We start from the raw sequence: 14,859 nt of genomic DNA on the forward strand, positions 1-14,859 counted from the left end.
GTTCTTTGTTCACTGGGCCGAATTTGAAGTAACTGGACATCAGAAGGAGGTGTGTAAGTGACAGATGAATATATGGATATGAATCTCAGGCGGTAGATCCTCTGTGTATCTATTAATAGTACAGCAGTTCTTTTAAAATTATACAGCAGTTGTGCATAATATCTGTGTGCTGTGTATATTTTATCAAGAATCCTGTTTTTAGACAGTCAAGGTAGTAGCTTGATACAATTCATTATGATTTTTTTATAAGTGGAAAATATTTTAGGTGCTCTAAAATGGTTCTAATTCATTATTTTTCTCCTTTGTGTAGCACATTCTGTAGGGTCAACAAATTGTATCATAAATTTCTGAGTGTGAAGTCTTTGAATATTCTATCACTTACTTCTTGTAGTTGTTGTTAGGTGCTGTCAAGTCAATTCCGACTCATAGTGACCCATGTGACAGAGTAGAACTTCCCCATAGGATTTTCTTGGCTATAATCTTTACAGAAGCTGATCGCCAGGTCTTTCGCCCAGGTTCCAGACACCAATGTTTCAGTTAGCAGTTGAGCACTTAACCAGGGCTCCTTCTATCACTTGCTTAGTGGTTTAAAAAAAAAAAAAAACAAAACTTGCCATCAAGTTGATTCTGACTCACAGTGACCCTATAGGACAGTGTAGAACTGCCCCCATAGGATTTTCACAGCCATAATCTTTATGGAGGCAGACTGCCACATCTTTCTCCCATGGAGCAGCTGGTGGGTTCAAACCGCCAACCTTTCGGTTAGCAGCTGAGCACTTAACCCCTGCACCACCAGGACTCTGCCATAAATTACTCAGAAAACTTGAGGAGCCCTTGAATGAACTTTCTTTATAATTTCCTATGGATTTTTAAAATCTAGAATACATGTGTTTAATAGTAATGTATGTGGGTGTGTAGTTCTTATTTAGTATACATTATTATTATTAGTCATAACGTAATTGCTTCTGCTTTCTACAGTGAGGAGAAAGATTGTAATTTGTGAGAAGTGTCATTCTAGAGAGTTTCTAGATTGTACACTGTTTTTCACCATTCTCCTTCCCTTCCTCCATGGTTTATACCTGTATTTTGCAAACATACATTGTAAACACAGATTTGAACGAAATGAGACTTGTATCTACCAGATTATTTTTTCTGGGCTTAGTCTCTGGTTATTTCCCTCTGTTATTCAAAAACTTTTATTGGTTTTGTACTGCCTTTATAAATTCTGTGCTACCAACATTCAGTACTCTGTATGATCTGATCCTGTATTTTCAGTCTCATTTCCCACTGGTAGTCTCCTATACTTCCACTGTAGCCAAACTAAGCATTTCTTGGTTCTTTATATATCCTCATGATTTCCCCCTTCATTACCCATTACCCTTCATTACCCTCAGTCCCAACCATCCCAACTCTCTGAATCCTTTCAGTTCTCTGAAGTCTTACTCAAAAGCCACTTTCTCCATGAATTCTTCCCTGATGATCTTCCCAGTCAGAAATAATGTCTCCTTCTGAACTCCTTTAATACTTTACCTTTAAAAAATTATTTGGTATGTATAAAGGAACATATGTAATATTTATATGCGCTGTGAAACCTATAAGGTGGGTGTGTGCGTGTTTCTTTCCTCAGATTATTGTCAGTTGCCATCAGGTCAACTCTGACTCTGAATGTAATAGTTTTATTATGCAACCCCGTGTACAAGTAGACTGAAACGTTACCTGGTCCTGTACCATCTTCATGATCATTAGTGTACCTGAGTCCATTGTAGAAGCCACTGGAAACTACCAAGTTTCCAGGAAGTTATACATAAGAATCATCTGGGGATCTTGTTAAAATGGAGATTCAGTGTATCTGGGGTGGAAATGCAAATTCTCAGCAGAGAACTTGTTAGAAGTGCAAATTATCAGTAGGGGTTCGGACAGGAACAAACTGGTTTGAAGTCCTGCACAGTACAACAAACTGACAGATGGGAGTGTGTTATCTCCTCCAGTATACACTTTAAATACCCTGTCTCACACCAACTGCAAATGCAGTTGTTTTCTTACTAACCTAAGCACCAGAGCTAGTTTAGATCTTACAAGTTAAAGAACACAGTCCTCCACGCTGCCAAGTCGTCCCGGGACTGCAGACACCAGCCACGAGCTGCAAGCTTGGGGTTCCTCACAACACCCTCACTTCTGACCTGTTGACTATAAATTTGGCAGTTCTCACTACCCCTTCAGGATGCCAGCTGTAAGCTCAGGATCCCTAGGCCCTTCTCACTTCTGGCCTGCTGGCTACAAATTCAGAGGTTCACATCACCACCTTGGGTTTGATAATTCACTAGAATAACTCACAGAACTCAGGGAAGCACTATACTTACCATTAGTTTTATTATAGTAAAACTATAGGTACATTATAGTAAAAAGGATACAAACGAAGAGACACATAGGACAGGGTCTGGGAGGATCCTCTAAATAGAGCTTACATATCCCAAGGGATGCATGAATGTCTTTTAACAACCAGCATGCTCACCCAAGCTTCAGTGCTGTGAGTTTTTATCAGGGTTTCATTCATAGGATGATTGGTTGAATTGCCGCCGATGTAGTTGAATTCAACCTCCCAGCCCCACTTTCCTGAGGTCAGGCTGATATCACATGGTGGGGCCGGCAGCCAAACAGTCACCATTTTAGCATAAAAAATATTCCAATCGCTTGGGAAATTCCAAGGGTTTAGAGGTTATCTCTCAGGAAAAAAAGGACAGAGATCGAATTCTTTAGGTAAAGTTAATTGTACACCCCACAACGGAATAACAAAATAACTACTCATAAACAAAATACCCAACTTGGAAATAAAAAATTACTAATCCATTGAAGCTTTCTGTTCACTTTCCTAATTACATCCTGCCAAACTTCCCATCCCCAACTCCTGGCTAATGATTATCTTCAATCTTGTGTTGCACTTTTCTTTATAATTTTCTCACAAATGTTTGCATCTCCAAGCTGTATATCATTATTTTGCATGTTTTTAAACTTTATATAAACGGTTTCACACTGTATATATCTTAGGTGTTTTTTTTTTTTTTTAATTTTTATTGTGCTTTAAGTGAAAGTTTACAAATCAAGTCAGTCTCACATAAAAACTTATGTACACCTTGCTACATACTCCCAATTACTCTCTCCCTAATGAGACAGCCCGCTCTCTCCTTCCACTCTCTCTTTTTGTGTCCGTTTCGCCAGCTTCTAACCCCCTCTACCCTCTCATCTCCCCTCCAGGCAGGAGATGCCAACATAGTCTCAAGTGTCCGCCTGATCCAAGAAGCTCACTCCTCACCGGCATCCTGCTCCAACCCATTGTCCAGTCCAATCCATGTCTAAAGAGTTGGCTTCAGGAATGGTTCCTGTCCTGGGCCAGCAGAAGGTCTGGGGGCCATGACCACCAGGGTCCTTCCAGTTTCAGTCAGACCATTCAGTCTGGTCTTTTTATGAGAATTTGGGGTCTGCATCCCACTGCTCTCCTGCTCCCTCAGGGGTTCTCTGTTGTACTCCCTGTAAGGGCAGTCATCGGTTGTAGCTGGGCACCATCTAGTTCTTCTGGTCTCAGGATGCTGTAGTCTCTGGTTCATGGGGCCCTTTCCGTCTCTTGGGCTCGTGATTACCTTGTGTCCTTGGTGTTCTTCATTCTCCTTTGATCCAGGTGTGGTTTTCTTTTTTCATTCCACTTTATGTTTATGACATTAATAAATAGCTTTGGTAGCTCTAGTTCATTCATTTTTAGGCTACTATTTTATATTCACAACACAGATATACTGAGATTTATTACCATATTTTATGCAGATAACGTGCACTTTCTACTTTGTCAACCACACCCTCCCCCCTTAGGTATTTTTATAAGCATGCTATGCTAATTTTTTATAGCAATATGCAAAAAAATTGGCCTAGAGGTGCTTGAGAAAATACTCTGTGGGGGCAGGATGAACAAACGTAGAAAGTGTGCATTATTTGTGTAAAAATGTGTTAATTCTCTTTCTGATAGTTTACTGCCCTTGCCGGTTTATTGTTGTTCTTACAGTGCTCTTCAAAATTCTTATACTTGTACACTTAGCACTAGAATTGCTGGCTTGTAGGGTGTGGACATCTTCAACTTCATTAGATAATGTCAAATTATTTTCCAGAATGGTTTATCAGTTTATACCTATCCACCCTCATCCCCAGTGTATAAGAGTTGCCAACATTTGATATACAGAATTTTCATTTTTGCCCGTCTGGTGGGTATAAAATGGTATCTCATTTTGATTTACATGTAACTGATTATTGTGACTGAGCATATATTCATGTATTTATTGGCATTGCATTTTTGTCTTCTATGAAATCCCTAGTTATGTCCTTCATCCATTTTGCTATTAGTATTGGGAATTCTTTTAATTTTTTAAACATTCATGCTTGACTGTGACCTTCAAACAGTTGTTTTTGTGTTAGTTTTCTATGTACATATGTTAAATACATTTGTTTATTGTGAGACAATAAATTGCTATTCTTTAAAGCTGTCTACCTTGTGGTATTTTGTTGTGGCAGCCGGAAGAAATAATGAGTGCATTGGTAGTTCCTTCACAGAATTCTTGCCCTCCACGTGGGAGACTCAGATTTGATGCCTGGCCAGTGCGCCGCATGCAAGTCACCACCCACTTGTCTGTCATTGGCAGCTTGCATGTTACTATGATGCTGAACAAGTTTCAGCAGAGCTTCCAGAATAAGATGAACTAGGAAGAAAGGCCTGGCTATCTGCTTTTAAAACTCAGCCAGTGGAAACCCTGTGGGTCATATAGTCCAGTCATGGGCATGGCACATGAATAGGCAGCATTTCGCTCCATTGTACCTGGGGTCACTGTGAGTCAGGGGCGGACTCAGTGGCAGCTAACAACAACATTAGTTTTTGATCACTGCATACCAAATTACCACAGGATTAGAGGCTTAAAACAACAGAGATTTTTTTATCTCACGGTTGCTGTGGGTCAGGTACGGCTAGGCTGGATCCTCCTCTCTGGGTGTCTCAAGGCTGCAATCAAAACTTCAGCTGTGCTTTGGTGGTTCTCGTTTGGAGCTTGGGGTCCTCTTCTAAGTTCGTTTAGGTTATTAGAAGAATTTAGTTTCCTACAGTCCCATTTTTTGCTACTTCTCAGGTGGAGACTGCTCTCAGCTCCTAGAGGAGCTTGAAGTTCTTGCCCTTATAGGCACTTTGCAGCATCGATGGCTGCTTTTTTCCAGGCCAGCAGGAATATGCCTCTCTCTGCTTTCAATCTCTGACTACCTATCTCTCTGACCTCTAGACCTAGATTTAAAGGGCTTATAGAACCAGGTCAGCCCTAAGGTAATCTCTCTTTTGATTAACTCAGGTCAGCAGATTAGTAACCTAATCATGGGAATGATAATCCCATCATATTCATAGGTGCTGCCCACTCAGTGGAAGGGAATTAGACAAGGCACAGAATATCAGGCAGTGGGAATCTTGGAGGCCATCTTAGAATTCCATCTAGAACCATCAAGTTGATTCCAATTCACAATGACCCTATAGGACAGAACAGAAATGCCTCTTAAGGATTTCCAAGGCTGTAAATCTTTAGGGACGCAGACTGCCACATCTTTCTCCCTCGGAGCGGCTGGTGGGTTCGAACCTCTGACCTTTTTGTTAGCAGCTGAGTGCTTAACCACTGTGCCATGGGGCTCCTTTAGAATTCTACCTACTACACAGTATTTCCCCAACCATGACACAGACCTTAGCATACTCATTTAATACCCTCTTACTGTTGTTTGTTGTTAATCTTTGTAAAAGAAAAAAATTAGTTTTGTTTATATTCAGATATTAACTAAATTTACCAGCCTATTTTCCTCTATAGCTGAACTCGCTATTGTTTTAGTATCCTATGTTTCCTTTTAGGTTTGCTTTTCTTGCTGAGATACATCATTTTATTAATTCTATGGCTGGTAAATTTCCTTAGTCTTTGTATGTCTAAAATTTTTTATTTTGCTATCACTCTTGAAGGATAATTTAGTTATAAAATTCCAAGTTAACAGAGTTCTGTCTGTCTGTCCTTTCATCCTTTTTTCCTTTAGCAATATTAGTTTATCATCTTCTGGTATCTGCTGCGATCTAATTGTTTTTCCTTTATAGGTAGTTATTTGTCTTTTTTCTTTTGTGGCGCTTAGGATTGTCTCTTTAACCTTGATTTTCTGGAAACCCACTACTAAGGTTCTGTCTGAATTTTATTTTTGGTCAGATTTACTGAGGTATAATTTATAAAAAAAAAAAATTATATCAGTGAAATTCCCCTTTTTTAGGTATATAGTTCAGTGAGTTTAGGTAAACACATATAGTCATGTAACTACCAAAATCAAGATAAAAAATATTTTCCTCACCTCCAAACCTTCCCTCATGTCCCTTTATGTTCAACCCTCTCCCCTGACCCGTAGTCCTTGGCAACTATTCCTCTGATTACCTTCCCTGTACTTTTACCTTTTCTAGAATGTTGTATAGATGGAATCATCCTTTTGTGTTTGGTTTATTTCACTTAGTGTAATGCTTTTTAGATTCATCCATATGGTTGCACATATCAGTAGTTCCATCTTTTTATTGCTGAGTGGTATTCCATTGTATGAATGGTTGTACTGCAATTTGCTTTTCCACTCATCAGTAGTGTATTAAAAGTTCCAATTGTTCTAGATTTTTACCAGCACCTGCTACTGCCAATTTTTGTTATTTTGTTTTTTGCTTTTCTGGTAGATGTGTAGTGATATCTCATTGTGGCTTTAATTTGTATTTCCCTAATGACTAATGATATTTAGCATCTTTCCATATGCTTATTTGCCAGCTGTATCTCTTCTTCGGCTCATTTTAAAAATCGGGTTATTTGTTTTCTTAATTGAGTTTTAGGAGGTCTTTATAGATTTTAGGTACAAGTTAATTTTCAGATATGTGTTATGCAAATGTTCCAGTCCATGGCTTGTCTTTTTATTTTCTTCACTGTGTGTGTCTTTCGAAAAGTAGAAGTTGTAAATTTTGATGAAATCCAGTGTGTCAGTTTTTTCTTTTATGGTTTATGCTTTCAGTTTCCTGTCTAAAAAGTCTTTATTTCACCCAAGGTCACAAAGATTGTCTTCTGCTTTTTTTCTGGAAGTTTTCTAGTTGTACCTCTCATGCATCGGTCTGTGACCCATTATGCGTTCATTTTTGTACGGGGAGCAAAGTATGGTTCGAAGTTCTTTTTTTTCTTAATTGTATTACCTTGGCACTGATTTTGAATATCAGTATATATGTGGATTTATTTTTATTTTTCTTGCTACTACTCAAAGTAGACTTCTGATCTGAAGAGCACATTTCTTTCTTAATTATATGGAAAATTTTTAGTTATCTTTTTGAATATTTCATTTCCTCCATTGTCATCTTTTGGAACTCCTTTTTGATGCTGGAGTCTCTGAAATCCTTGGGAGCTCTTAACTGTTCTTTCGTATTATGTATCTCTTTGTTTTTCTGTGCTGCTTCCTCGGGTACATTTCTCGGTGTTGTCTTTCAATTTAATATTTCTCTCCTCAAGAAAATTATTAATTCAAGAGAAATATTAGTCTGAATTGATTAATATTTACATGGGCATAATAAGATTGGTACTCTTATTGATTTAAACTTTTAAATTTATCCTCTAAACAAAGCAGGAAGACAATTATAAACACAGAATGTAAATATCATTGACCTTGCAGGTTAAATCATTTTACATTTGAAAACTCTGCTTATTGTCCCCATTCAGTCATCTGCAATTCTATGTATGCAGACCTATTTGTCTTTCCTCCACTATTCCTCAGGTGTCCTAGCCCTAATCTTTGAGAATTGAGAGCACATTTATATAGCATAGTGATAGATAGAATTGCAGAGTTGAAACTGTCTTAAACCAAGCAGTAGCTTCCCACTGCAATTAGAATAAAATCCAAACTCCTTACTTTGGACTTCAAGATCCTTCATAATCTAGCTAGTGAAGATCTCTTTGACCGTAACTGTTACTACTATATAGTTTGCTTTAGCTGCATTGGTCGTCTTTGTGACCTTTGAACCTATCAGACTCATTTCCTTGCACTTACTGTTCTATGACCTGAAATGGTCTTCTTCCAGATCTTTACTTGGCTGGCTTCTCTTTATTTAGGTCTATACTTAAATGTTTCCTCCTCAGTGAGATTTTCTCACCTCCCCCTATCAGTCTGTCACATGACTGTGTTTTGTTTTCTTCAAAGCTTTTATCACTAACTTGACTAACAAATCATTTGTCTCTCCCCATTAGAACGTAGTACAAGGTTTTTTATCTGTCTGGCTCAAATCTGTGTACCAGCACCACAGCAGTCCAGCATATTGGAAAGTCTTTAATAAAAACTGTTGATTGAAGGAATGAATGAGTTGATTTCATGTCACTGAGTAACATTTTCTGTCATTTAGTGGAAAAGCACCAGAAAGAAAGGAGTCCTGAGAGAATACTTTGGGTGTTGAAATGTTGTGCTAATTATTCCTGACATCTTGGCTCCCATTGTGACTTGGAGATATGGTAAAATACTATTTAGATGAACCTAAAAATGTTTCTGAAACTTAGTGTCTTTTGTCCCCAGAGAAAGAAAGAAATGCCTTGTGTTACTCAAGCAGGTCACTTCTTATTATCTCTCTTTTTTGTCACCTACTCTCATTCTAAAGTTTTTCTTATCTTGTGTTTTTAAATTGTGGCCAATTGAGTTAACCCAAATGAACTCTTGGTTGACTTTAAATTTCTTTCTTAAGTAGATTTATCAAAAGGCTTTGTAAACTTACAAGGCACTGTATAACTTCGTATATTATTAGTAAGTTACATTCATCTTTTTTTATTTTTATTGATAACTTCATAACTCTTGCTAGTAAAATTATGCCTTAATTGTATGTGATCTTAATTTTTTAATGTTTAATGTTATCTCATTCTCAGAATATACTCACTTTAACTTAGGAAAAAAAAAAAACTATTTTAAGTATTTTTTAAACTACCATCTCTTGCTCATTCCGTATCCCCACAAGTATTTAGAAGAAAAACTATAAGTGAATTACGGGAATAAAAATACCAGAGAATTTTTAAAAAGTAGTCATTAGAAGAATGTGACTCATCAACACAAAAGATTCATTTAGAAAGTTTATAAAAACATGAAAAACCAAAGAAAAAAACATCAAACCTGTTGCCGTAAAGTTGATTCGGACTCATAGCGACCCTATAGGATGGGGTAGAACTGCCCCACAGGATTTCCAAGGAGCACCTGGTAAATTCAAACTGCCAGCCTTTTGGTTAGCAACCATAGCTCTTAACCACTACACCACCAGGGTTCCTTTTAATTTTTATACACATATATATTGCTTTTTTTGGATTGGTATCTGGGTGATGCATGCAAATGGTTAAGCACTGGTCTACTAACCAAAACATTGGCAGCTCATATCCACCCATAGGCACCTCAGAAAACGGGTCTGGTAATCTGCTTCTGAAAGGTCGCAGCCGTAAAAAACCCCGTGGAGCAGTTCTCCTCTGCACATGTGGGGTCACCACGGGTAAGAACCAGCTTGATGGCAACTAACAACAATACTGCTTATTTAGAATTGGCATCTAGCAGTGCGTGCATATGGTAGATGCTTGATCAACTGATATTCAAGTAATTGTTTCAGATCTTAATAGCTTGCTGTTATTTCTCAGGGACACAAAAATTACACTGCTTATAATCTTTAGAATTTCTGAAGCATGTCACTTTTTCATCAGTAAAATAAGAAAAAAAAGGTTTGCCAACCAACATGTCTCCCGGGAAAAGAGGAATCTCATCAGTATTTTTACAGTCATTAGCAATTTTCTTGTATTGTTTTTCTAGTTGAAGAATGTTATTTCATTGTTAAGAGTATTGTTTTTCATTTTATTGTGAACCTTTTTTTAGTAAATTAAATTCATTTTGTATTGTTCTTTAAGAGTCATGATACTGCTTTACAAAGTGATTTTTCAACTGATGACTGAAGCTATGTGGAATTATTTATGATCACTCGCTACATGATAGGCAGTGCATTCATTGCTTTATGTGCACTGTTTTTTTCTTCTTAACTACACCTCTGAGATTCTTACTGTTGTTTTCATTTACACAAGAACATGAGAGGTGCTGAGGGCAGAAATAACTTGCCCAAGATCACACACAGCTGGTAAGTGGCTGACCCCAGGCTTAAACTCAGCTGTGTTATCTCTAAATCCTGTTTTGAACCATAAGAAGCCATGTGCTGCCTCTTGAGTTTTTTGAAGTTACATGCTAAACTCACAGATGCCCTGAGCCAAGGGAATGACATTTTACAAAGCCCTTATGCTTAACTGTGGCTTATTGTAGTACAGAGAACTCTAAGGAATTATCTGAATTCTTTTGATGGCTCGAGGTTTAGTTATATTAATATTTGGAAATATTAGTATTTCTTGAAATAAGTGAACCATTGACTGGTACTTGGAAACTGTTCTGGGTTGGTGTAAAGATTGTTAAATATGCTTTGAAACCAAAAGGAAGCTGTTGTCACATAGATATTTAAGTTGTATTTCAAGTGAACTTAAAGATGGCTCTTTGTAATACCTCTAAAGTGTAAATTCCAAATTTGAGATGGAAAATTGCCATTGAGTCAGTCTGGACTCATAGCACCCCTGTGTACAACAGAATGAAAAACTGCCTGGTCCTGTGCCATCTTCACAGTTGTTGCTATGTTTGAGCCCATTTTTGCAGCCATTGTGTCGATCCATCCTGTTGAGGGTCTTCTTTTTCGCTGACCCTCTACCAAGCATGATGCCTTCTCCAGGGATTGGTCCTTCCTGATAACATATCCAAAGTCAGTAAAATGAAGTCTTATCGTGCTCCCTTCTAAGGAGCATTCTGGTTGTACTTCTTCCAAGACAGATTTGTTTGTTCTTCTGGCAGTTCATGGTATACTCAATATTCTTCACCAACACTGTAATGCAAAGACATCAGTTCTTCTTTGGTCTTCCTTATTCATTGTCCAGCTTTCACATACATATAATGGGATTGAAAATACTGTCTGTGGCTTGGGTCAGGTGCATCTTAGTTCTCAAAGTGACATCTTTGCTTTTTAACAGGTCTTTTGCAGCACATTTGCCCAGTCCAATACGTTGTTTGATTTCTTGGTTGCTGCTTCCATGGGTGTTGATTGTGTGCTCAAGTAAAATAAAATCCTTGACAAGTTCAGTCTTTTCTCCATTTATCATGATGTTGCTTATTGGCCTAGTTGTGAGGACTTTTGTTTTCTTTATGTTGAGTTGTAATCCATCCTGAAGGCTGTAGTCTTTGATCTTCATCAGTGCTTCAAGTCCTCTTCACTTTCAGGAAGCAAGGTTGTCATCTGCATATCACAGGTTGTTAATGAGCCTTCCTCCAATCCTGATGCTGCGTTCTACTTCATATAGTACAGCTTCTTGGATTATTTGCTCAGTGTAAAATAGACCTGCAAAATTCAGGATACTGGCACCTGCCTTGTTAACCAAGTAGCACTGGACTGTTGGTCACCTAATTAACGCCATGTAATTTTTTTTAAATCTATTGATAAAAAGCATTTGACATCCTTGCTAGCCTGTTAAAGCTCAGAAGCAAGATTTGGCATCTGTTTTAGTTATATGGATTCTTCAGTGGTCTTGGAAAATACAGGATTAATTCAGTTGGTTAGCTTGGCTTTAAAGCCTTTTTAATTGAGGGGATTTAAATCTAAAATTTATTTGATGTAGTCTAAAGAGAATTTTAAGATCACTGTTTGGTACTGTAGAATGCACAGTTATATTTATTGTTTCCATAGAGAACTACCTGTAAGTTCCTATATAATAGACTTCATGAGTTCAAGAGCCCTAGATGTCTTCAAATGGAAGCTTTTCTTTGTCAAGTCCTTATACCTAGTGTTTTATTTTTGCCAGTATCTACGCTTGTGGAACATTATTTGTTTATAGATGAGGTGGTAAATGACAGTCTAAACTAAATCACTAATTAGGAGTAATGAAGACCTACTTCTTTCTTTTAAAGAATTTAAGTTTTTAAAGAATAAAAGATATGATCATGCGCAGGGACATGATGAAGAATCTGAGTGTGATTAGGATGTGGGGGAGGCAGGTGGTAGGTGGTGGAGGCAGAAGGGAGATCAGCGTCTGTGGAGAAATGGGTCAGTAATAGATTCTAGGGCCTAATATGGAAATCCCAGAGGAGTAATGAATGAATTCCTTGGGTACCAAGCCAACATATTTTTCACCTCTGAGCTGTATGCACTACGACAATCTTGTTTTACATATACATTATTCTGTCGTTAGAGTTTTGGAGGAATGCTACCATGCAGCTTATATTGTGGGGGAAAACCTTCTATCTCTTTTATCTCCCATTGTCTCCCTACTTCACACATACCCAGGGAAAATTTCTGTGAGAACACACTGTGCCAGGTGCTACTAGACATTTTATATAGATTCTGTTTCTTATTCTTCACAACAGGGTTGGAATTTAGTATAATTCCCCCATTTGACATGGATGTTGAGGCTCAGCAAAGTTAAATAACTTGTCCCAAATCACAGAATAGTGAGGTTCAAGCTAGTATTTAAACCTGTATCTTTGGTTCCTAAAATCAGCAATTTTTTCAGAATGCCATCTCCTTCTTCGATACGGGCATTTTTTTGTTTTTGTAGATCTAGTCCAGCAGCCTAACTGGATAGCCAGCTTTGATTGATCTGGGACAGTAGTACTACCTGTAAATGCATTGCAGTCAATGATGTTCAGGTGAACATGGTTCTCAGCCACGAAGCTTCTCTGAGTTTTGAGGCTAGGTGTTTCCTTCACTTGTGAACCCTCCTATCGACATACCTTCCCACTTTACTCATGGAGTCTATGACTGATAACTGCTCCGTGAGCAAATGTTAGTTTTTGAAGAGAGTAACCATTAACTTCTATTTTAGAGATTTATTTGGTGTTATTTCTTTCACAGGTATCAAGGGAAGCTTGTACGTGTCTAATGAACATATCTACTGTCTTAATTATGTTCATGAATTGACTTGGTTCATCCAATGAGATTGTAAGCTCTATAGAGCAGGTACCTAACCTTAACATTTTTTTTCATGAGCTTTGAGGCAATAATTTTTATCCTGAGACCTCTCAAGTGATTCATACAGTAAAACTGTACAATTTAACTAAAGAAAGCATCAATATTTTTTACTTTTAGCTGGATACACATCTACAATGTGCTAATACAAGTTATTTCATGCTTATCAGAAGCCCTGATACAATTGGAAAATACATCTGCGTTCCATAAGTGCCATTTACTTAAGAAAAACTTCCTAACGTAGGTTCTTCATGGTGAACAATTGGAAATTAGTGTTTGGTAGTCTCTGGCCCATCTCTGGATGGTGTAAAGAGTTAATGTGTTAGGCTGCTAACCAAAAGGTTTATGGTTTGAGTCTACCCAGAGGTGCCTTGGAAGATAAGACCAGTGATCTACTTCAAAAAAATCAGCCATTGAAAATCCTATGGAGCTAGTGTTTCTGTTCTACCTCCTAGTTGATTGTATAGTGCCTGGGGTCTTAAAAGCTTGCAAGTGGCAATCGAAGGTGCAACAATTGGTCTCTACTCACCTGGAGCAGCAGTAGAAAAAGGAGAATCAGGAATATGAGGAGGAAATAGAATGTGTGACTGATTGACTCTGTGAACAACTGCACCCTCTGCCACAAGACCAGAAGAACTAAATGGTGCCCAGCTACCATTACCGAACATTTTGATCAAAAATTCTGTATAAAAATCTTTATCAAAAGGGGGGAAATCTAGAACAGAATTTCAAAATCTTATGGAATCCAGATTTTCTGGAGCCACAGAGGCTGGATGAACTCCTGAAACTCTTGCCCTGAGATAATCTTTAAACCTTAAGCCAAAAATATTCCCTGAAATCTTCTTAAAACCAAACAGTAGTTTAGTAAAGAATGCCTTTCTTGAGCATTGTGCTCTTTTAAGATCTATCTATATGGGACGAAATGGACCACAGAAACTCAAAAGAATAGATAGAAAATTTAGGGGGCAGTGAGTTTATCTTAATGGAGGAAGAACAGCGTAGAATCGGAGGATGAGAATGGTTGCACAACTTCAGTATCATCAGTGTCACTGAATTATACATGTAGAAGTTGAATTGGTGTATGTTCTGCTATGTATATTCTTAACAACAGCAACAGAAATAAAATAAATTATATATAAAAAAGAAAACCCTATGGAGCACAGTACTCTCACACCCAGGGGGTTTCCATGAGTCAGAATTGACTAGATGGCAACTAGTTGTTTTTTGTTTTGTTTTGTTTTAAGTATCTTGCCCAGTGCTGAGTAATAATGATTATTGAAAAATATTGATTTATTGATTGAAAGTAAAATAATGAATTTTTTTGTTTCAGGGAATGTTGTGAGCAACTTGGGACATTCCTTCTTCAGCCAAAGCTTTCTTGGCAGCAAAGAACATGGTGGGTTCTTGTATGTGACATCTACCTATCAGTCACTGCAAGACCTAGTACTTCCGACTCCACCTTACTTGTTTGGGATTCTCATCCAGAAATGGGAAACTCCTTGGGCTAAAGTGTTTCCCATCCGACTAATGTTGAGACTCGGAGCTGAATATCGACGTAAGTAGTAAAATACTTTCTTCTAAGTCATATGACCAAGGCATAATAAATAAGGTCTAAAATATTCAGAGCCCCTCAGTTTGGTGATAAAACCCAGCAGAAGTAGTTCTTTCGGGGGGAAAAAAAAAAAGATACCCACTGCCGTCAAGTCGATTCCAACTCATAGTGATCCTATAGGACAGAGTAGAAC

The 14,859-nt window shown here is 37.8% G+C and overlaps 1 protein-coding gene across 6 annotated transcripts in view; it reads left to right on the top strand.

Moving 5' to 3' along the window:
- ZFYVE9 (zinc finger FYVE-type containing 9) overlaps positions 1-14,859 on the top strand; it is a 230,294-nt gene that overhangs the window by 172,705 nt on the left and 42,730 nt on the right. For all 6 annotated transcript variants that reach the window (XM_023549600.2, XM_064281962.1, XM_003411082.3 and 3 more), the window contains one exon: positions 14,445-14,669. In XM_023549600.2, the coding sequence (XP_023405368.1) occupies positions 14,445-14,669 (225 nt within the window). The remainder of the gene's footprint in view (positions 1-14,444; positions 14,670-14,859) is intronic.

The sequence above is a fragment of the Loxodonta africana genome, chromosome 3 (assembly GCF_030014295.1).
Source record: "Loxodonta africana isolate mLoxAfr1 chromosome 3, mLoxAfr1.hap2, whole genome shotgun sequence".
NCBI classification, from domain to species: Eukaryota; Metazoa; Chordata; class Mammalia; order Proboscidea; family Elephantidae; genus Loxodonta; species Loxodonta africana.